The sequence below is a fragment of the Lycium barbarum genome, chromosome 12, assembly GCF_019175385.1.
Source record: "Lycium barbarum isolate Lr01 chromosome 12, ASM1917538v2, whole genome shotgun sequence".
NCBI classification, from domain to species: domain Eukaryota; kingdom Viridiplantae; phylum Streptophyta; class Magnoliopsida; order Solanales; family Solanaceae; genus Lycium; species Lycium barbarum.
Genome location: NC_083348.1, coordinates 56,666,437 through 56,689,735, shown reverse-complemented (window position 1 = coordinate 56,689,735; position 23,299 = coordinate 56,666,437). Strand labels below are relative to the sequence as shown.

Sequence of the window (23,299 nt, the reverse complement as noted above, 5' to 3'; positions counted from 1 at the left end):
AGTTGCTCGAGATGAGAGAATATCCGGAAAATGCAACTAACAAACAGAAGTGGACCTTGAGGAGAATGGCAAATCACTTCTTCCTTAATGGAGAAATCCTATATAGGAGGACTTCAGATCTGGGATTGCTAAGATGTGTGGATGCCACAGAGGCGACGAGGTTGTTAGAAGAAGTACACGCAGGGACATGCGGACCTCACATGAACGGATTCACTTTGGCAAAGAAGATTCTGAGAGCGGGATACTTTTGGATGACTATGGAAAGAGACAGTATTCGCTACGTACAAAAGTGTCATCAGTGTCAAGTTCACAGAGATTTCATTCGAGTTCCCCCAAATTAGCTCAATGTAATGGGCTCCCTTTGGCCGTTCGCCGCTTGGGGCATGGATGTGATTGGACCTATCGAATCCCCTGCATCAAATGGGCATCGCTTCATCTTGGTGGCCATCGATTATTTCACTAAATGGGTCGAAGCTTCAACGTACAAGGTAGTAACAAAGAAGGTGGTAGCAGGTTTTGTTCGCAACAATATAGTTTGCCGATTTGGGATCCCAGAGTCAATTATCACAGATAATGCAGCCAATCTCAACAGCGATCTTATGAGAGAGACTTGCGAAAAGTTTAAGATTACCCACCGAAATTCCACAGCTTATCGACCACAGTTGAATGGAGTAGTCGAGGCAGCAAATAAAAACATCAAGAAGATCTTGAGGAAGATAACAGACAGTCACAGGCAGTGGCATGAAAAGTTGCCATATGCTTTGCTCGGTTACCGTACCACGGCTAGAACATTCACAGGAGCAACTCCTTATATGTTGGTCTATGGTTCCAAAGTTGTGATACCCGCAGAAGTAGAGATACTGTCTCTAAGGATTATCCAAGATGTTGGTTTAGACGATGCAGAATGGATACGTAGTAGACACGAACAGTTGATGCCCATTGATGAAAAAAGGATGGACGCTGTCTGTCACGGTCAGCTTTACCAGAACAGGATGTCCAAGGCATTTAACAAGAGAGTAAGGACTAGGAAATTCGAACCAGGGCAGTTGGTTTTAAAGCGAATATTTCCTCATCAGGACGAAGTTAGAGGGAAATTCGCACCAAATTGGCAAGGTCCGTACGTGGTCCATCGAGTGCTTTCAGGAGGAGCATTGATTTTGGCAGAAATGGATGGTAAAGTGAGCACGAAGCCCATCAACTCGGACTCGATCAAGAAGTACTACGTCTGAAGACATCCAAGCTAGTTTTTTCTTTTTCGTTGTAATTTGCATTCCTATTGTAACAGAACTATGCTGACCTGACTTCCCACGGTGGGATACGTAGGCAACCCACATCGGGTCCGGTCTCTTGTAATAGAAAACCCCAAAAAAACATTATCTTCATGTAACTGGAACTACGATTCGACCTGATTTCCCTTGGTGGGATACGTAGGCAATCCCCACCGGATTCGGTCCCTTTATTATTCTTTTTTTTATTGTAATTGAACTACGTCATGACCTGATTCCGATTGGATACGTAGGTAGCCTGAGTCAGGCTCGGTCATTGCATTATTTTACCCTTTATTGTAATTGAACTACGTTACGACCTGATTCCATTTGGATACATAGGCAGCCTGAGTCAGGCTCGGTCACATCACATTACATATCATTTTCTTTTCATTTGTAACCCCGAACTACGTATGACCTGATTCCATTTGGATACATAGGCAGCCTGAGTCAGGCTCGGTCACATCACATTACATATCATTTTCTTTTCTTTCACATTGCATTTACGTATTTTTCCACCTACCAAGTCTCTGGACAGAGATCTCCAACCAAAGAAGCTTAAAGGATTCAAGTGACAAGGCTAGGGCCACGATCGACACAAATCAACACCCCCTCCCAAACTAAGAATTTTTCTTTGAATACAGGATTGATAGGAATTAGGACAAGACGACATGGAAGCGAGCTTCCGGTGGAGGCGTCACAAGATCCATCACTACACCATGAGCCAAAATAACCTTCTCCTATTTTATTTTGTTATCTTGGCTTATTCATCTCTGAACGTTCCATTTAAATTTGCAGGTATCTCCAGAAGCAGGGTCAAGGTCGATTATTCGAGCGATAGGAGGCCCCCATAGTAGCCTCGTTCCTTAATAATAACTCCTCCAATCGGAGATCTACCTTCTAACTGCGTTAAATAACTCCGCCAACCGGAGATGCAATCTAACAGTGACTAACTCTGCCAATCGGAGATATACAATCTAACGGTGACTAACTCCGCCAATAGGATATTTACAATCTAACTGCGACTAACTCCGCCAATCGGACATACGATCTAATTGCGTCGATTAACTCCGCCAATCGGAGATACGATCTAACTGCGACTAACTCCGCCGGTCAGAGATACCATCTAATTGCGTCGACTAACTTCGCCAATCGAGGATACCATCTAACAAAGCCAATTACCCCGCCAATCAGGGACCGCCATCTAACTTCATCAACAACTCCGCCGATCGGAGATTTTTACTTTGCATTACAGTTGCTCCACCAATCGGAGATTTTTTACTTTACATTACAGTCGCTCCGCCAATCGGAGATTTTTACTTTACATTACAGTTGCTTCGCCAATCGGAGATTTTTATTTTACATTACAGTTGCTCCACCAGCTGGAAGCTTTTACATTACAGTTGCTCCGCTAGCCGAGAGCCTTTGCATTACAGTTGCTCCGCCAGCCGGAAGCCTTTTCATTACAGTTGCTCCGCCAGCCGGAAGCTTTACATTACACTCGCTCCGCCAGCCAGAAGCCTCTACATTACAGTTGTTCCGCCAGCCGGAAGCTTTACATTTCAGTCGCTCCGCAAATCGGTGCTTTCAATTCTAGTTTGTCTACAATCCCTTCCTTTATTTCCTTATGTTATTATTACATTATAACTTTGAACTGCACAGGTATATTTACATTTTTTTTGCAGATGAACACAATATAACGTGGAACTATCTCTGCCACAGCGAACTAAGGCGCCCCGCTTGATGAGGACATCAAACTCACAGGCTAGAGTCAATGAATTCGCTCCCCGCTTTAGCTCGCCAACCAGTTTCTCTTTCAATTTTTAAGAAGTCACTTCTTTTGAGAATCTATATTCTAGAAACACAGTTAAATTCTTCCGCATCCTAAGGTCATCATAATACGATACTGGGACAATTCTGAGGGTCAGTCCCCTACGATGAGCTGATATGATCCTATGACAGTACATAGATGCATTCGTGTAGAGTCTCGCTTATAGGTGTGTTGCGGACGCCACATTTATAATCAAGAAGCTGTAAAAGTACGTCCCGTCATCAGAAAGACCTGTTTTCATCAACAATCTTTCCCAAAACTTGACAACATATTCTTAACAACATCTAGTGTCACCATAATTCGACACTGGGACAAAATTTTAAGGATCCTTCAAAATTTTCTATCTTCTCGTTTTCTTTTAACTGAGTTAACTCCCGTCCTCTTCAATACGTAGGGGACTCATAGTCAAGCTAGTCATATTCCACTCTAGCCATTTTCGCTCATGTTGAAAGCACTACTCTTTCCATCTCTGAAACCTCGTGTTACCATAACTACAATACTAGGATAAATTTTTGAGGATCACTCAAAAGCTTTCAACAACTTAATCTTTCGAATTTTCAATAAAAGTACTATCCCCTGTCCATGACAAGAGAACCAGTGTCCTCATAATTCAGACACTGTGGCAGAATTCTGAGGACCTCTCAAAATTTTACTGTCTCCTTGTTCGAACTACATCGACCTGATTCTCTTATGACTCGAGATATGTAGGCTACTCAGGAACCAGAGTTCGGTCGAATTTATAAACTCACCTCTCGATTCCTAAAAGAATTACTCTTTTTCACTTATACCCTTTCCGAACCCAATCTGATATACTCGTCGGGACAAAATCGGGTTTTACGTCATCGTCTTCGTCTAATGACTCTTTCATCATCCCTGGTCGAAGAGGGACAAGCTGTTGACACCCAATTTTGGCCCTCTTTTTCGTTTAATTAATTCCACTATGCTTCTCAGTCCTGAAAATTCACCAGAATGAGTTTGGAATATTTTCATTAATTATTACGCTATTTTTCGAGATATATTTCTCTAAAGTTAAGAACATTCTTATTGTTTCTTAAAAATTACCAAATACCGTATTTTTAATTTTAAAAATTACTAAACATAGTTCTTTACAATTAAATCACTCAAAAATAGTATTGATATTCCTATATCAATATTGGCGTTGTCATTTTTTCTTTGATCCTATTTATTACTTTGTTAATCATCGTTTATTCTATTTCAAACTAAATACGTATATCAAATTACTTGTATTATAATTTTCATATGTACACATTTTTTGAGAAATAATTAGGACAAAGAAGTATATTTTTTTTAAAACTTTATGAAAAAAGAATGGGGAAATTCGGATTTACTCTACTATATTTGAAATATTTTAATTCATCAACTAACCCTTTGGGCCAAATAACCCCATTCCAACTTCAATTCACAGCAGCCCAACACTTAACCCAAAACGTCCAGCCCAACCCCCAACCGACCCGGCCCAAACCCCACCTAAAACTAAGTCTTCAACTTTCTTTCCATTCTAACTAAGCAACCAAACAACCCCTTTCTTCTAAATCAACAACCCTAACCAAACGTGTCTCACCTCTCTCTCGTCCACATCGTCGCCACCCCACCCCCCATCACGTCACCTCACCACCACCACGCCCATATCCCACAAAATCCGCTACCTACACCCCTCTTCTCCGTTCTCACACTCCATCTCTGAAGCTTGCAGGCTCCATGTGCGATTTCAGCGGATTTCATGGTGAGTCCCATCCCTATTTTCATCACCTCATCTGTTGAAAACGTTAATTTCCCTCCTTTTTTAAATTCGAATTTAAAGGCAAAAGGCTTTCTTGAAGAAGCTGTTGAAATGCCCCAATCCTTTGGCTATAAATACAGCCCCTCTATGGGCTGTTAAGGGGGCAGAGATCAGTGGAAAGAGAGATCAGTCAAGTCGAAAAAAAAAAAAGTTGAACAACCACAAAGAAAAAGTCTCTTTTATTTTTCATAAGTTTCCCTCTTATAAAATTCCTATTGCCTTAGAAAATTAGGTTCTGAGAAAATTCCATTTTTTCCCTTAAGTTTTTTTTTGGGTTATCGAAATCTTCTTTCAAGTTCTCGGCTGAGCAAGGACTGTTTGGAGCGGATTCGGAGACTCGACGACGACAATAGCTTCAGTTCGCTGTCACAAAGAAGGTAATCACATTCGTCCTACCTTCGTCTTTAATTTCTTAGAAGTAAAATGTAGTCGTTGATTGGTTTTGTCGTTTGCGTCGTCTCGACCTATTTAAATCTGTTTGTTGCTCTGTATACTCTGAATGTGCGACGAAATGGTTAATACAAGCTATTATATAAACTTAGGAAGAATGATAAGTTAGCTTGAAGAACATGTGAACAGTGACGTCGTCTTGCTTTAAATTAGTTGCCTTTAATCTTGAAGGGCTGTTTTGGTGTGCTTATACAGCGTAGCTAAGGTTTTTCTGGTGACTTGAATAAGAATAAGAATGCATTTTTTTGGTCTTGTTCATATTATGTATTGGTCTAGCCTACATTGTGAATCTTCGCTTGTTAACATTTAGTCCCCATTTCCTCGCTGGTTCGAAATGCAAGATGGAACTGTTTTGAGTTAAATTCTATTTTGAAAACCTTTTTTTATGGCATTCTTTAGTGTAGTTTCTGGTTTGGTAAACTTGAGAGTTAGGTTGAGTCTGGATGAGTAGATGCTACATTAGGCTTCAACATTGTTAAAATACCTCTTTAAGGTGTCTGTATGCCCTGAAAAATCCTGATATACATATGTATGGTTTTAAACTTGAGTGGTAATGTCTTGTATTTGGCTCTGCATCACTGTTTGGGGAGGCTTTTTGTCCTGGAGAAGGACTCTTCCGAGCATTTAAATGAAAAAGTATTATGCCTCTGCGTGTTTGAAACCTGGCTGCTAAAGTACCTCTTATTCTCAGTCCTAGTTTTTTTTTTCTTTTTATCAGAAGAGGGGTGTTGTTTTATTTTATTATTTTTGGGGACTATACTTAAGTAAACAGGGAGGGATCATTGTTGACATACCACCTGTTATTTTGGATTCATATTTCTAGCTTGAAAAACCAAGATTTGATGCTTTCTACTAAAAAATAGCCCTGTTTCGGTTGAGTGTCCTCTCTTTGAATTGGTATTTGGTTTGAAAAAGGCAATTCTTGTTTGTCTTGATTTTCAATACTATTAATAGATAGTAACTAAGGGAAAGGAGATAGTTCATCACTACGTAAAGATGAGGTAAAAATCCAAGCCCAACTATTATCTTTGAGGTGCGATCAGTTTCTTTTTGCCTTCTCAAGCATAAGTATTATTGAACTTTGGAATGTGCCATTCTATTTAATACCTCTTCTTTCCACCTGATCGGGTTCCTTTCCCTGCTGACAGTTGGCAGAGAAAGATTTATGGTCACAATTTTGACCATAGTTTATTAGCATGTCGCTTAAGGTTAGGTTGGCATTAATGCAACATGAAAGCTGATACGTCGGGCTGGTTGGGCGAATGGAGATGTTCTTATTTTTATGAAGAGGGAAAAATTACCTCGTTCTGATATGCAAGTTTAGTCGATGTAGTTAAATTTTGCACGACTATTTTCGTATTAGGGGAAATATTGAGATACTATTCTGTCGTGTAGGAGGATACATCCAGGGTCCTTGTAGATTCACACTAAAAAAATCCCACTCATTATGTCATATGAGGGAGAGAGCCAAGAAGCATAGCATAGCGTTAATTGTTAAAGATTTATCTTAGAGGTTTTACTTTTAATAAGTGGAATGTATATATTTTGTAAGAGGTCTCTCTCCCGTGACAATTTGTACAGACGTATGCTTCTCTTTTAAGTGCACACTGTTAGCTTGTGTCTATGTCCTGTAAGTGCAAAGTGTTAGGTGTGTCTATGTCCTTTAAGTTCCAAACTGTTAGGTGTATCCAAAACTTGATAGCTTCTTTGCCAAATGTGTTGGTTCATAAACCATTAAGCTTCCCAGTTGACACGAACGAATAGTTTCCTATATATCACTTCACATGCCATTTCTTGGGAAAATTGGAGTCAGTTGCTGCTGCATTTCATGCCATTTACTGCTGCATCTGGCCTGTTATCGCTTCATTATTGATGCCGCATTTGGCCATAAATAGTTGCCTATTTGCAAGGCCACTGCCACTGAATGTTTCTGCTGTATTCTTTTTTTTTTTTTTTACCATTATGATCGCCATATAGAGCTTTCGGAAGGGCTACAACTTGGCTGTTGTATTAGCTGATTATTGTTGTGATTTCGAGCCAAGTTTTGGGCAGCTTGGAGGCTCATTAGCTGCTGCTGTTTGGGCTGGCTGATCTCTTTATTTCGAGATAATTGCTGGTGCATTTTTTGGTCAGTTTTGAGGCCATAATTGCTACATTTTGCTCGGAGTTTTTTGAGGCCACCGCTGGTGCATTCTGCTCAGTTTAGAGGCCATTGCTACTGCTTTGTTTAGCCCACGGCTGCTGCATCTTTGGCTGCGGCGTTTGTTGTCTTAAAACTGTTTTAGAGCGGCTTGCTAGTACTTTTGGTATCTTGCTGAAACAATTTGAACAAACTGTTTTAGAGCAGCTTGCTAGTACTGTTGTCTTGATTCTTTTATCTAGCTTTCATTAATTAAAGTTATATAGACTTCTTTTCCTTGTTGAGAATTGTTTCTAATCCTTATATCTATTTCTTTTTCTTTTCTTTTTCATGAGGAACCTTGGGAGCATTTGGAGTTATGGCAACTCCGGATTCTATCCATATCAGAGAACAGCCGGTTGCAAGATTTAATTGCTCGTGTTTAGCGTCCTCGTCTTCCTTCCTCTCTTTAAATTCCGTGCCTTTCGCGTTATCATGTATATACATGTTTATATTCTTGACTAACATTTTTATGGATTGTATTTGTAGCACATTTGTTTCTCGCTTGTGTAGGAACTAGTTAAGTATGATGGTAAGTTTAGTCACTACTTTTCCTCTCCCCTTGGATAATTATTCTTGGCTTAGGCGTGTTAGAAATGATAATCGCCCATGTTTTTCATCTTTTGTCTATGCACTGCCAGGTTAAAAATGATTTCTGACTAAAGGAAATTAACTGAAAAAATAAAAAATCCTTTTGAGTTAATCGCTCAACAAACTAACGTTTCTATTTAAATCCGTTTTAATAAAAATTAGCGATCTAAATAGGGGTTTCAAAAGGGTAAGATGCATATTTCATGGGCAATCATTTTTATTTAATGCTAACATGAGCAGGCTTAAATTCCGCAAGTTTAATACAAAGGAAATCATATTAGGACCCAAGTATAGTGGTCCAAGTATTTTCAAGAACTACGAGGTATATATTCTACTTTATATACAAAGATCTTATTTTACATGTATGTATACTATTCTTACTTTAAATACTTTTTAATCATTTTCTCATCACATGCATACATATGTACGTTATATTATAAATACTTATCTTTAGTACATTATATACAACAATCATATTATACCTCATCTTCTAAAATATACGTACGTACTCTTTTGAAAACAATATATATTCCTAATACATATAATTTTACATCTTGTCTTAATTACTTTCCTTTATTACGGGTGTACCAACATACTATTTTTATACGCGCATATCATACCTGTACTATCTTATTTTTTAATTAATTCCCTTAGTCGTATTTTCATAATATGTACACATATAGTATTATCGTGTCATATGACTCTGAAAATTTACATCTTATAAAAATATACATCTCCTTGTTCTATATGACACTTACTATTCTCATATAAGATAAATGTCATACATATTTTCCTCATGCACACATTAGCATTAACTACTTCCTTTATATATATGCATTTACTCACATAGTTACAATTACATTAAAAACCCCCTTTTTATACAAATAGTTTTGAGAGAGTAGTTTTTTTTCCGCAATTCTTTAAATAAGTGATAATAAATCATTAGATAATCCCCTCTAGTATTAATTAAGCTAAGTTTAAAGACTGTTCTCGGATAGGCTCTGAGGGATGCTTAACTCCTTCCTCTCGGGGTAAATAAAATCCTTACCTAGAATCTCACAGGTTTCAAAGACTAAAAAATGGAGTTTACTTTTTTACAAATGGTTTCCTAATATTTTCTAAAATTAGGTGGCGACTCTGAAAATTTACAAAAAACAGAGGAAACATAGTCATAAGTTGTGAACTAGTTTTAACCCGTTAAAAATAGGGCATGACAGTGCCTCAATGCATGAGCAGCTTTTGATAGTGTTCTATAATTCTCTATTCATCTCAATTTAATTATGTAGCGGTATTTCACTTGACTAGAAATTTTAAAATTTGTAACTTAATACAAGTTATAATATTTATGATGATATAAGTAATCATGTTAATGATAAAATAGATATATAAATTAATTATTTTTAAAAAATACGTCATATAAATTTAAATAGGAAGGGTAAATTTTGTTACCTCACAAGTCTCTTTCTTTTGAGGTCATGATAAATGCTCAAGAAAAAAGGAGCGTTATAACTTTTTATTTGGGGTCTTCGGCCTTTTCAGATTGTTGCTACTCCCCTTATAATCATGTGGATTCTTTCTCGCAATAGAATTTAATAGTACTCCCTCCGTTCTATTTTATGTGTCCACTATGTTAAAATTAAATGCTTACTTTTATTCGTTCGATTTGGAAAATTAAGAGATAATTTACCAGTTTATACCCTTATTAATAAGTACTTCTTCCATCCGCTTTCACAATTTAGTTGTCCATCATACTAAAAATAGATGTTCACTTTTACTTGTCCAGTTTGAAAAATCAATAGATAATTTATCATTTATGCCTATTTTACTCTTATTATTAAGTACTACTAGTAATTATTTCCAAACCATTTTTCATTGAGTGAGATGACTTATAATAATTAAGGTGATATAGTAAAATTTACATTTTATTTATTGCTTCTTAAGGTGTTACATTCCGTATTTTCGTTCAATATATGTACGATCAAGTTGAGGTCAACGAATGCACTTAAACGTGAGAAATCAGATTTTGACCAAATAAAAAATGAGTTGCTTGCTTGCCCCCCCCCCCCCCCCCTAATCCCCCCACTTGCTTGAGCTACTTAACATGTGTCGGTGATTATTCAATGAGGACGAGACATGTATTTAAATAAGATAGTGAGAGCACGTGTCATATTTAATTAAGCGGACCCTACTTGCTAAAGGAGAGGTTCAAATTAAATCCCCAAAAAGGGGCTGGTTGAAGTCGGCTGAAGCGGACCCTTTTAAGGGCTGATCCTCTTCATTTTGCCTCATTATTTTTAGAGCTCTAACATAAGATAAAACCCCTACAAACTTTCTCCCAAGAGTTCCACACAAACCCTAGGTGATTTCGAGTGTTATGGAATGATTCTAGTGCTGAAAAACCCAAACTGCTTGCTAGTTTCCCTTTCCTTTTCTTTACCTTCATTGGGGGTTAATTCCAGGTAAAGGGAGATTAGATTTTTGCTGGTTCTGATCAGTTCAAGGTAATTTTATGTTTCTCTTTCCTTTATCTAAGCTTCTACAGTTGCGATCGTAAAGAATAAAACTTGCGACTTTCGAAAGAGTAGCATGCTGATTATTGTTGCACCGTTGCTGGCTGGTTGTGAACTTGTTTTTAAGTTGAATCCATGGCTGGTTTACATGAGAAGAGGCTTAATTATGTACTGTTGGTTGTGTTGCTTGATTTGAAAGAAAAGACAAGTCAAAAATATGTTTTTAGTAATCTGAAAAACCAGTTTTAAGTTGTTGTAACTTGTTGGACTGGGGTCGTTTTAAGGTTGTGTTGCAGCTGAAAATCAGTAGGATTAAATGAATATGTTGTGGTTAGTATTGTTAACAAATTCTGGAAGGAAAAGGGATTTAAAGTTATAGTTTGTTTAATCGTAAATCGAGCTTGCTGCTCGTTGTACTATTGCTTGAGTTGTTGGTTGTTGAGCTGAAAATCGTATAGCATGGCTATGTTGTTGTTATTGTTGTTGTTGATGGCATTTCGAATTGGGAGAAAGTGAAAGTTTTAGGGGAGGTGCCGCCCAATTTTCTAGAAATGAGCTACTAGCTTAGAAATACGTTTTAAGCTCTTCTGAAGCTTAACTATATTTTTAATGTATTAATGTAGGTTGACGTATGTCGGGCAGTATATATATATTGAGTCGTTGACTAAGCAACAAAGGTATGTAATGACTATCCCTTTCTTTCATTGGCATGAATCCATAATCAGTAAGAGTTAGGCTACTCGTATAAGAGAAACACATATCGTAGAGCTCTTGTCTCTATAGGTGCTACAATTTCTCGTATACTTCCATCGCATTTTGATAGGAGGGATTCCTATCTGCTTCATGTTGTCCCGTGATGATAGAGAGATACATGTGTACCTTCATACATTCTACTATATACATGATATACAACATCATATACATGTATTTCTATTGCCTGGCCACTTGGTCAGTAAGAGATATTATTGCTTGGCCTTACAGTCAGTGAGAGATATTATTGCCTGGCCACTTAGTCAGTGAGGGATACTATTGCTTTGCCTTATGGTCAGTGAGATTTTATTATTGCCTGGCCTTACAGTCAATGGAGTTCACTGTTTCCTGGCTTTACGGTCAGTGAGAGATACACCGAGACCTATATGAGGATGGCTAGCTATGACCTTACTATGTTACATTGTGTTGAGTCAGAGCAGGTGAGTATGCCTCAGAACATTCCTTGGCTTTCAGTTGTTATGTATTTCAGTTCAATTTCAGCTTTCAGTTATTATATTGCCTTACATACTTGGTACATTACTTCGTACTGACGTCTCTTTAGCCGGGGTGCTGCATTTCATGCCTGCAGGTTCTGATAGACAGCCGCATAGACCTTTTAGTATTGCTTGCTGTAGACATTCATGGAAGCCTTGTCGTCCTGCACAGTTATGTATATATGTTTTGGGTGTGTTACTTCAGTTAGGTGGTTATTCTTTTCAAATGATTCGAGATACAGCCTTGTCGACCCTAGGTTGGTATTGTCAGCTTCCAGGTAGGCCTCGTCTGCCTAAGTTGAGGGTTGCCTTTCTGGGGTTTACAATTACAGAGTGGTACATTCGCGCCGAGTATGCCAGATTTGGGGCATGCCAAACTTAGTATTAGAGCAGGTCTGTCCTAAGGAGTCTACAGGCCGTGTCTAGTATAGTCTTTTTTATATATGTGTTGTGTACCACATTATATAAACAGGAAGCTACAGGGCATGCAGGAGTTGGTGACCCTTTTTTCATATCTACGTCGTATTGTAGAGCTGAGTCGTAGGAAATTTGAATTAAACTTACGTATTGGTGTTTGTACACAGAGATGCTGGTGAATAGAAAAACTACGGTTAGTTAGAGGGGTAATGCGGCAGCGAGTGAGGGGACTAGCAGGGCATCCCCGGTAGATGGAGCCCAGTTCGAGGCCCATAGTGAGACCCCTTCTCAGCCATCACCGACTCCTCTACCACCTGAGGAGCTTCTGAGCGAGGAAACACCTCCAGTGCCCCCTCCTGCGCCATCTGATCAGGATATCAGGAGTGTGGTGCAGTTACTGGCTCAGATATTAGCCACCCAGAGGCAGCCAAGAGCACCGGCTAATACGGGGCTTTAGAGAGGCCCCGATAGCTCCAGGGTTTGTTAGTTTCTGTCATTAAAACCTCCAGAGCATACTGGGAAAGCGGGATGAGTACCCATATAATTTCATTGATCAACTTTACCGAATTTTCAGGGTGATGCATGCTTCGGAGACCGAGGCAGTAGAGTTAGCGGCGTTCAAGTTACTCAAGTTACGAAATATAGACATCCTGTGGTATAAGGGATGGGAGAGTTCCAGAGGACCTGACGCACCTCCCGCATATTGTCTTAAGTTCTTAGAGGCCTTCTTTGCTATTGGAGATATGAGAGGCTCAGGTTGATCAGTTTCTAGCTGTTCAGCAGGGTAGTTCGACCGCCGTGAGTATTGTCTCCGGTTTGATTCCTTGGCCAGATATGCTCCATCTTTAGTTGATATGATGAGGGCCAGGATCCATAGATTTATAGCGAGATTTCACCCAGATTATGTTGAGGCTTGATCTATTACTGCACTGAATAAGAATATGGACATTTCCAGGATTCAGGCATCTGCACTGAACTTGAAGGATCGTAAACGGCAGCAGTAGGTTACCGAGAAGATAGAGAGGGAGCAGCATATGTGAGTGAAGTCCGCTAATCATCAGAGTGATTCTCAGGGGAGTTTTAGACCCCCAGTATTATGGTAGGACACCCAGATCGCCACCACCTCAGTTCCAAGGGTGCAGATCTAATCGCTTTATTCCATTCGGAGCAGGTGAGAGCTCCCATGTATCATGGTCGCAGCAACAGAGGAGTTTGGGGAAGACCAAGCTACTGCCACCGCAGTGTGGTAATTGTGGTAGAGCACATTATGGGCGATGCCTGTACGACTCACGTACTTGCTATAGGTGTTGCTATCCGAATCATCTTATAAGAGATTTCCCACTGAAGGGACAGGGTGGCCTGGTACAACCGACTAGTTCCATATCAGGGTCATCTATATTAGTGCGTCCCTTGAGGCGCAGGTCTCAGTCTTCTGCTGATAGAGGTAGAGGTAGAGGTAGAGGTAGAGGTAGAGGCAGAGCTTCCAGTTAAGGCAGTGCTAAAAACCGCATCTATGCCTTGGCGGGTCATCAAGATTTGGTGTCCTTACCAAAGGTTGTGACAGGTACATTGACCGTCTGTTCATATAACGTTTATGCCTTATTAGATATGGGGTCAAATTTGTTGTATGTTACTCCGTTTGTTGCGAGGAAATTTGGCATAATACCCGAGTCGTTGAGTGAGAAATTTTCTATATCTACACCAGTTAGTAAGCCAGTTATTGCTAGAAAAATCTATCGAGGTTGTACAGTAGTAGTTTGTAATCGTCAGACTTCAGCAGATCTTAAAGAGTTAGAGATGGTTGATTTCAATGTTATCATGGGTATGGATTGGTTAGCATTTTATTATGATAACATTGGGTGTTGGACAAAGATTATCACCTTCCATTTTCCAAGGGAACCAGTTCTAGAATGAAAAGGAAATATAGCTTCGCCGAGGGGTAGGTTTATTTCCTTTCTCAAGGCAAAGGAGATGATCACAAAAGGTTTTATCTATCATATCATCAAAATTTGAGATACTGAGGCGGAACCGCCGACTCTTTAGTGTGTCCCAGTGGTTAATGAGTTTCCAGATGTATTTCCAGATAAGCTTCTAGATATCTCACCAGAGTGGGAGATTGATTTCGCTATAGAAGTGCTGCCAGATACTCGGCCGATATCGATTCCTCCTTATAGAATGACTCCTGTTGAGTTGAAGGAATTGAAGGAATAACTGAAAGGCTTACTTGAGAAATGCTTCATTAGGCCTAGTACTTTGTCGTGGAGTGAACCAGCATTGTCTGTAAGAAAGAAAGATGGATCGCACGAATATGTATTGATTATCGGCCGCTGAATAAGGTGGCGATAAAGAACAAGTACCTACTTCCGACCTACGATTTGGAATTGGCAGCGGTGGGTCATATGTTTAAGATTTAGAGACATTATTTATATGGCATGCACATTGATATCTTTACAAATCAGAAGGGTCTGCAACATATCTTCAAGCAGAAAGAGTTGAACTTATTGTTATAATTATTGAAAGACTATGATGTTGACATTCTGTAGCATTTAGGGAAGGATAATGCTGTAGCCGATGCTCTTACTCATAGATTTATGGGTAGTTTATCGTATTTGCAAGCCGAGAAGAGGGGGTTAGCTCAAGAAATTCATCACCTAGCTAGCTTGGGAGTCCGACTACTGGACACAAGCGATACTGGAGTTACTATTCAGGATACTACAGTTTAGAGACAAGGCCCCACAGAAAAAGAAGTCACCCTTTGAGGTAAGGCGGGATAGAGTCCTGAGGTATCGAGGCAGATTGTGTGTTCCAGATGTTATGGGGATTCATCTGCAGATTATGGCAGAAGCTCATTATTCCCGCTATTCTATTCATACAGGGTCGACGAAGATGTACCATGATATTAAGAAGATCTACTAGTGGAATGGTATGAAGGAAGATATAGCTGAGTTTGTTGCCCAGTACCTCAATTGTCAGCTGGTAAAAGTTGAGCATCAGAAGCCTGGTGGGCCATTAAGGGATATAAAGATTTTGACTTGGAAATGGGAGACAGTCAATATGGATTTCATTACGGGTTTACCCCTATCCCAGAATAAGTTTGATTCTATATGGGTGATCGTTGAAAGACTTACAAAGTCAGCCCACTTCTTGCCAGTCCGGACCACTTATACGGCTGAGGATTATGCGAGATTGTAGATCAGAGAGATAGTGCGGCTCTATGGTGTCCCATTTTCTATTATATCATATAGAGGAGCATAGTTTATAGATAAGTTCTGGAGATCCTTCAAGAAATATTTTGGGACACAAGTGAATCTCAGTACAGCTTTTCACTCCCAGATAATACGTAGAATAGGCCAAGTAGCTTATGACCTCAATTTACGCTCAGAGTTAGAGTCAATACATCCGTTCTTCGATGTTTCTATGCTGAGAAAGTGTATGAGAGACCTATCTCGGGTGGTCCCACTAAATGATGTTCAGGTCACGTAGAACTTATCTTATGAAGAGATCCCAATAGCTATCCCAGATCGTCAGGTACGTAAGTTGAGGACCAAAGACGTATCCTCCGTTAAGGTTCTGTGGAAGAATAATAATCGGGGGAAGATGATTTGGGTGCCAAAGGAGGCAATAAAGAAGAAGTATTCTAATTTGTTTCAGGTAGCAGATGTAGTTCAGAGTGAGGTAGCCTAGCTCATCCAGAGTCATTTTGAGGTGAGTCTCAGTATCCCTGCTTTTACGTTGATATTCGATAGACGTTGAGACATGTGTTGTGTTACATCTTGTGGTATAGCCCTGTGTGATGATTGATATGTTTTCTAAGGTGCGTGCAGGTTCAGGATAGCTAGTATTACAGAGGAGACTCTGTCAAAATTTTCACAAAGAATTTATAAGAGTTAGTAACCCCACGTATACCCCTACATTCGAGGATGAATGTTCCTGGGGGGGGGGGGGGGGCAGAGGAGGATGTTTGTTATATCCCGTGTTTTGCGCGTTTGAAAGATTTGGAATAATCTTGACTTGTAGGAAATAAGGTTATGTTTTAATTTATTTAACATATGTGTGATATTCATGAGAAATACGGATGCGAAAATACGGAAGAAGGCCAAGGGCAAAATTGAAATTTCCGGAAATTAGTTCCGTGAATTATAAAATAAGATCCATAAACAAATTGGGTTAAAACAAAATATATGGAATTGAGGCCCAAATCAAGGGGATGGCCGGCCAAGCCTTGGCCCAAGTCCACAACATGAATTAGTCATGTGATTGATCATGTGACAAATTAATATAAAAGGGCTAAGTCTTCATTCTATATCCATTAGAAGATTCAAGAAACAAAAATCATTGAAAGCACCTCTAAGGGAGCTCTCGGCCAAACCCAAGAAAAACCAAGTCCAATTTTAGCCATCCCAAAAATTTTTCTTTGGTGCAAATTCACTAATTGGAGGTCCCTAAGTAACGTGGAAGTGTTGTTGGAGCGATCAAACCATCCGTCTAGTAGATCGCAAACCCTAGCCTATTTTTGGAGTTGAAGAAGAAAGGTAAGATTTGATCTTGTTTTATGTGTTGTGAATGTTTTATGCATGTTGTAGTATGTTAATATGGATGAAATTTGTGAAATATAGTAAGTTGGAGGTGAGCCGTGTATGGTGTGTATGGTCGTGTAGATGTGTGTGTTGTGATTGGGTTGATGAATTGATTCTATGTAGCATATTTAGTTGTGATGTGTGTGTGTGAAGCCGTGTGTGTGTGTGTGAAGTGGTGTGTGGCCGTGAGCCATGGTGTAGCCAAGGGAAGGTGAATTGAATTCCGTTTAGTTTGTTAGATGTGTCGTTATGACATTTGTGACGTAAATAAAGGTCTAACGATTTGAGTTAGCATTGAAATTGGTTGTATGTTATTATGGGGAATTATATGATTTTTATATAATTGTGAGAGTGAGATTCTAAATGTGAATTATGGTTGTTGTTAATGAATTTGGAAGAAAACAATGGGAGTTGGTAGTGTTGTTGCATTCGTTGAAGTTTCGGATAGAATATGGAATTGGCGGAAATGTTTGAATAACCTTTAGTTAGTAAATGAATATGAGAATGTTGATATTAGCTTGATATTGTGAAGTTGGAATGAAAATTGTCGCCTTATGTAGAAAAGAGGACTATTTATGTTATAGTGCGTTTTGTGACGATTTTTGATGTTGTTGGCATTGTTGGGTTGTTGTTGTTGATATATTATGGCCGAGTTAACCCTCGGGGATGTTGAATTTATAGGGGAAATGCTGCCGAAATTTCGGTAGACAATATGAATTTAAGACTTGAAATTCTTAAAAGCTTGCAACTCATAATTGGTAACTATGACCAAATTGTAGATTTTGGCGAACTTGAGACGTGATTTTGGAGACGTATAGGAGGCGGAAAAGGTATTTAAAGCTACCCCTTTCCTTCTTTTGGCATGTCCTAGATATACTAGGTTGAGATCTGAGCCTCGGGGACAATTCTGTTCATGGAAATCCGAACTTGATTTTTGGGTACTATTCATTCAATATAATTGAACTATAATTCTCATGTTTGTTGGAAAAATGATCAACCACCCGCAACTTTCGTAAACGTAATCGCATCGCTCTGAAGCTTTCATGGATGATTCTATAGAGCCTAATGTTCATGATTCTTGTCCGCCACCTCGACTTGACCCGAGGTGGGCCCCCTAACTCCGAGACTTCTTAGTTTGCCCTATTTGACTTATCTTTGCATGATATCGGAAAACGACTTTTGCTTATGACTTTAGCTACTAAAGGATAATGTTTGGTGGCTCCGTGATATTCTGATTTATGTTTTGAACTATAAATACGATTTCAGAAGTACTTTTGTGAGATAAACCCCGTATTGATCAATTGTCCGGACTAGTTTGCCTAACGGGTTGTCATATGATTATATCCAGCTTCATAAATGTTTTGATATGTAAATTGCATTAGTTTCCGCACTACTCTGCTCGTGCCCATTATTATGACATCGTTCGCCGGTTCCCGGGCCGGTTTTGTGATCGTCCGTACTATGATATATTCGGCAGTATGCTGTGTTGTGGCGCCAATGTCGGAGTGGCGACCACGTTCCTGAGCCTTATGCATGATTTCTTTTACTTGCATTATGTACATATGATTTCCGTACCGGTTTTGATATACTGATTCGGTATTCCCTTCTATACCTTATGCTTCAGTTATGGTTGGATTTCTGTATCTTCTGCTTTGCATACTCAGTACATATTTTGTACTGACCCCCTTTCTTCGGGGGGGCTGCGTTTCATGCCCGCAGGTACAGACGCACAGTTTGGTGATCCACCAGTTTAGGACACCCTCTTCTGCTGTTTGGAGTGCTCCTCTTATCCCGGAGCCTACATATTGGTATATATATTCGTTCGTTGCATATGTATATATTTGTTCAGGGGTACGGCGGGGCCCTGTCCCGCCATATGATTCGGTTGGTTTGTTTAGAGGTCTGTAGACGTATATGTGGGTTGTGCCTACTTCTGTACAGGTGTGTTTGTATGATCCCACTCACCATGGCATCCTTGTCGGCGTGCATTTGTATATGTTTTGGGCCGTTGCGCCTTTTGATAGCCTTGCCGGCTTCTGATATATATATATATATATATGGTTGTGTTGAAATGTGTCTGAGACAGTTTGATATAATTTGAGGCAGCGTGTGATATTTGTGCCCGTATACGTTATCTGTATGTGATTCGGATTGAATGAGTGTGTTCGGGTGTCCATTTCGGGCACTAGTCACGGCCTACGGGGTTGGGTCGTGACAATGTTACATCCCGTATTTTCGTTCAATATATGTACATATAAGTTGAGGTCAACGAATGCACTTAAACGTGAGAAATGAGATTTTGAGCAAATAAAAATGAGCTGCTTGCTTGCCCGCCATGCTTGCTTGAGCTACTTAACACGTGTTGTGATTATTAAACGAGGATGAGACACGTATTTAAATGAGGTAAGGGCGGCATGTGACACATTTAAATAATCTAGTAGGTGACAAGTAGGTGTCACCTACTTTATAAAGAAGAGGTTCAAATTAAATCCTCAAAAAAGGGCTGGTTGAAGTCTACTGAAGAGGACCCTTTTAAGGGCTGATCCTCTTCACTTCTCCTCATTATTTTTAGAGCTTTAACATGAGATAAATCCCCTGCAAACTTTCTCCCAAGAGTTCAACACAAACCCTAGGTGATTTCTAGTGTTACGAAGTGCTTCTAGTGCCAAAAAACCCGAACTGATTTCTAGTTTCCCTTTCCTTTTCTTGTAGCCTTGTTGGGGGAGAATTCCAGGTTAAAGGAGCTTAGGTTTTCGCTAGTTCTGATAAGTCCAAGGTAAGTTTATGCTTCTTCTTGCCTTATCTAAGCTTCTACATGCTTGTTTTTAAGTTGAATTCATAGTTGGTTTACATGAGAAGAGAATTAATTATATACTGTTGGTTGTGTTGCTCGATTTGAAAGAAAAGACAAGTCGAAAACATGTTTTTAGTAATCTGAAAATTAGTTTTAAGTTGTTGTAACCTGTTGGACTGTTATGGGGTCGTTTTAAAGATATGTTGCGGCTAAAAATCAGTAAGATTAAATGAATACATTGTGGTTAATGTTGTTAACAAATTCTGGAATAAAAAGGGGATTTAAGATATAGTTTGTTTAATTATTAACAGAGCTTGCCGCTCGTTGTACTATTGCTTGACTTGCTGTTTGTTGGTTTATATCGTGGCTATGTTGTTGCTGTTATTGTTGTTGTTCTAGTTGTTGTTGATGGCATTTTGAATTGGGAGGAAGTGAAAGTTATAGGTATGGTGCTGTCTAGTTTTCTAGAAATAAGCTACTTGCTTAGAAATATGTTTTAAGCTCTTCTGTAGCTTAACCATAGTTTTAATGTCTTAATGTAGGTTGAAGTATGTCGGGCTATATATATATTGAGTCGTTGACTAAGCGACAAAGGTATGTAATGTCTATCCCTTTCTTTCATTGGCATGAATCCATAATCAGTAAGAGTTAGACGACTCGTATAAAAGAAACACATATATTAGAGCTCTTGTTTCTATAGGTGCTACATTTTCCCGTATACTTCTATCGTATTTTGATAAGAGGGACTCCTATCCGCTCCATGTTATGCCGTGATGATTGAGAGAGATAGAGAGATACATGCATACCTTCATACATTCTACTATATACATGATATATAACATCATATACATATATGTTTTGTTGCCTGACCACTTGGTCAGTGAGAGATATTATTTCCTACCCTTACGGTCAGTGAAAGATATTATTGCTTGGTCACTTTGTCAGTGAGAGATATTATTACTTGGCCTTATGGTCAGTGAGAGTTTATTATTAACTGGCCTTACAGTCAGTGAGAGTTTACTGTTGCCAAGTCTTATGTCAGTGTGAGATACAACGAGACCTATATGTGGTCTGCTAGCTATGATATTACTATATTACATTATGTAGAGTCAGAGCAGGTGAGTATGCCTCAGAACATTCCTTGGCTTTTAGTTGTTATGTATTTCAGTTCAGTTTTAGCTTTCAGTTATTCTATTGCCTTACATCCTCGGTACATTATTTCTTACTGATGTCCGTTTTGCCAGGGTCAGAGCACGTAAGTAGGCCTCAGAACATTACTTGGCTTTTAGTTGTTACGTATTTCAGTTTTGTTTCAGCTTTCACTTATTCTATTGCCTTACATACTCGGTACATTATTTCATACTGACGTCCCTTTTGCTGGGAGCACTGTATGTCATGCCTGCAGGTTCTGATAGACAGCCGAATAGACCTTCCCAGTAGACAAGGCTAGACATCAGCTTGATTGGTATGCTCCACTCATCCGATATTACCAGGTCTATATTTTGGAGTTCATTTTGTATATGCAACCTTGATGGGTAGGTTGGGACCCTGTCCTGACGATGATACAGTTCTATTATCTCTATAGGCTTGTAGACGAGTCCTATATGTTTGGTATGTTGGTGTTATGGCCTTTCCGATCCTTTGTACATGTTCATTTTGGTATTGCTAGTTGTAGACGTTCATGGCAGCCTTGTCAGCCTGCGCAGTTATATATATATATATATATATATATATATATATATATATATATATATATATATATATATATATATATATATATATGTTTTGGGTGTGTTTACCCTTCAGTGAGATGGATATCATTTTTCAGATGATTCAGGATACGGCCTTGCCGGCTCTAGGTTGGTATTGTCAGCTTGCAGGTAAGCCTCGTCGGCCTAAGTTGAGGGTTGCCTCTCTAGGGTTTACAGTTAAAAAGTGTTACACTCGGGCCGAGTATGACATTAGGTTCCAGCTTTGGGGCATGACATAAGACTTGTGCCAAGTTAAACCTAGACAAGTAAACATGAACGGAGGGAGTAATATGCTTAAGTGGACATCAAATTTTAAAAGTTAAAAAAATGACATATATAATTATAATATATGAAAAGTACAAAAATTATTTTTCCCTGCGATGTGTGTTGTAGTAAGAGGTTTTATAATATTAATATAACAAAATAAAAGTTGAATGATCATATATAAAATTGACCGGAGAGTATATCTGAATCATTAATAATATTTCTGAGTGCTTGTAAATCATTTATATGGGGCTGGATATAAAGTGTACAAATTTGATTTGACTACAGAATTGATGGTAAATCAGGCAATAAGTCCACCACGGAAAATGTCACACGGTTGATTTTTAGATGCTCGAGGTTTGTCCCCGTGTTGCAGTCAAGTACCACCTTGACTCGGCCTGCTTGAACACTTAGCCAAAATTCAGTATGGTTTGGTCCCACTCGAATTTAGGCAGCATCAACATAGTAGGATACTTGAACGTTTAAGGGAGCAAATATTAAATTTACAACATGAAAATAAAGAACACAAGACAGATTTATATAAACTTTTTCTTAACTTGTATTAATAAAGTGAATACAAGAACATCCAAATTTTTACCACCTTCATACTAAGATTACCTTTACGTTACTTAGATTTTGCACTCAGACGTATTCCCTAACACTCCTACTCTCAAAATCCATTTTTGCAAGTGTTTGTGGCTGCACACTTATAATTTGTGACAGCTCATTGGCTGACACTTGGCTTACAATGATAGGAATATTTGGCCCGCTCAGCCTTATCTTATGCTAATGCTGTTGACAACCAACAACTTCTTGGGTAATTTAAAATAATTCTAAAAATGGCGCCTAAAATTCAAATTCAACTGATTTGGACAAAGCTCATCCGCCTGCCATGTGCATGACATGCATTTGGTAGCTACTCATTGTGCATGCCTACATTGTGCCGCTCATGTGCCTTCCACTGCCTGATTTTGGTGCCTCTTCTAGGCATTATTCTCGCTCAATGTCTCTATTCTGTGCCTATGCCAATGCCATCCGCACATGTATTGATCGTGTCTTTGCCTTGCCTTAGCATCATGCCCCATGCCTTACAGCCCTTAGCCGTGCCAACTCTATGCCATATGCCTTTATCCTGAACACCAAAGCCACACACTCGTGCTATTGTTTTCCTCACCAAGTTTCCTTGTCACACTCTGGACCTTGGCTCTCACTTGCGCTTTGATATTATGCCTTGGTGTCATTTTGCACACCTTCTCCTTGACAACACCTTGCTACCAACTTGTGCTTTTGCATGTTGATTATGCCCCCGTGTACGCTCATGACAAGATCAACATGTGCATAACCTCAGCAATGTCGCACCCCATTCCGAGCTAACATACTAGGGGGCTAACAAAAAATAATGTAATGATTTTAATGCGACAAAAAAAGTTAAGTAATCATGTATGAAACTGATACTCAAGAGCGACTTAGTAAAATTATTGGTCTAAAGCTAATTTTTAGTAAGAGGCCTTATATATTAAAATCTCTATAATATGAAAGAATGTCAGAGAAATCTGCAAGATTCGTATTTTGCAGAAAATAGACTAACAACACAACCTAAATGAATCAAGTATCGTGTTACAATT

The 23,299-nt window shown here is 39.0% G+C and overlaps 1 protein-coding gene and 2 long non-coding RNA genes across 5 annotated transcripts; all 3 read left to right on the top strand.

The window, feature by feature from the left end:
- Positions 1 to 350: 350 nt before the first annotated feature.
- On the top strand, positions 351 to 1,229 carry LOC132624269 (uncharacterized). Its single transcript, XM_060339074.1, has one exon. The coding sequence runs from the start codon at positions 351 to 353 to the stop codon at positions 1,227 to 1,229; it is 879 nt and encodes a 292-aa protein (XP_060195057.1).
- A 3,346-nt stretch (positions 1,230 to 4,575) lies between these two features.
- On the top strand, positions 4,576 to 8,145 carry LOC132621993 (uncharacterized). Of its 2 annotated transcripts, none has more exons than XR_009575784.1 (2): positions 4,576 to 4,840; positions 5,194 to 8,145. It is a non-coding gene; the product is annotated as an uncharacterized LOC132621993 (long non-coding RNA). The 2 variants fall into 2 exon arrangements; XR_009575783.1 differs by having other exon boundaries at positions 5,161 to 8,145.
- A 2,278-nt stretch (positions 8,146 to 10,423) lies between these two features.
- LOC132624004 (uncharacterized) lies at positions 10,424 to 21,352 on the top strand. 2 transcript variants are annotated; one of them, XR_009576503.1, is made up of 5 exons: positions 10,424 to 10,618; positions 11,251 to 11,304; positions 11,706 to 11,817; positions 18,585 to 19,641; positions 20,202 to 21,352. It is a non-coding gene; the product is annotated as an uncharacterized LOC132624004 (long non-coding RNA). The 2 variants fall into 2 exon arrangements; XR_009576502.1 differs by having other exon boundaries at positions 18,585 to 21,352.
- Positions 21,353 to 23,299: the final 1,947 nt, after the last annotated feature.

Coding starts and splice junctions, on each gene's coding strand:
- LOC132624269 (XM_060339074.1), top strand. CDS start 351: ATGGGCTCCCTTTGGCCGTTCGCCGCTTGGGGCATGGATGTGATTGGA.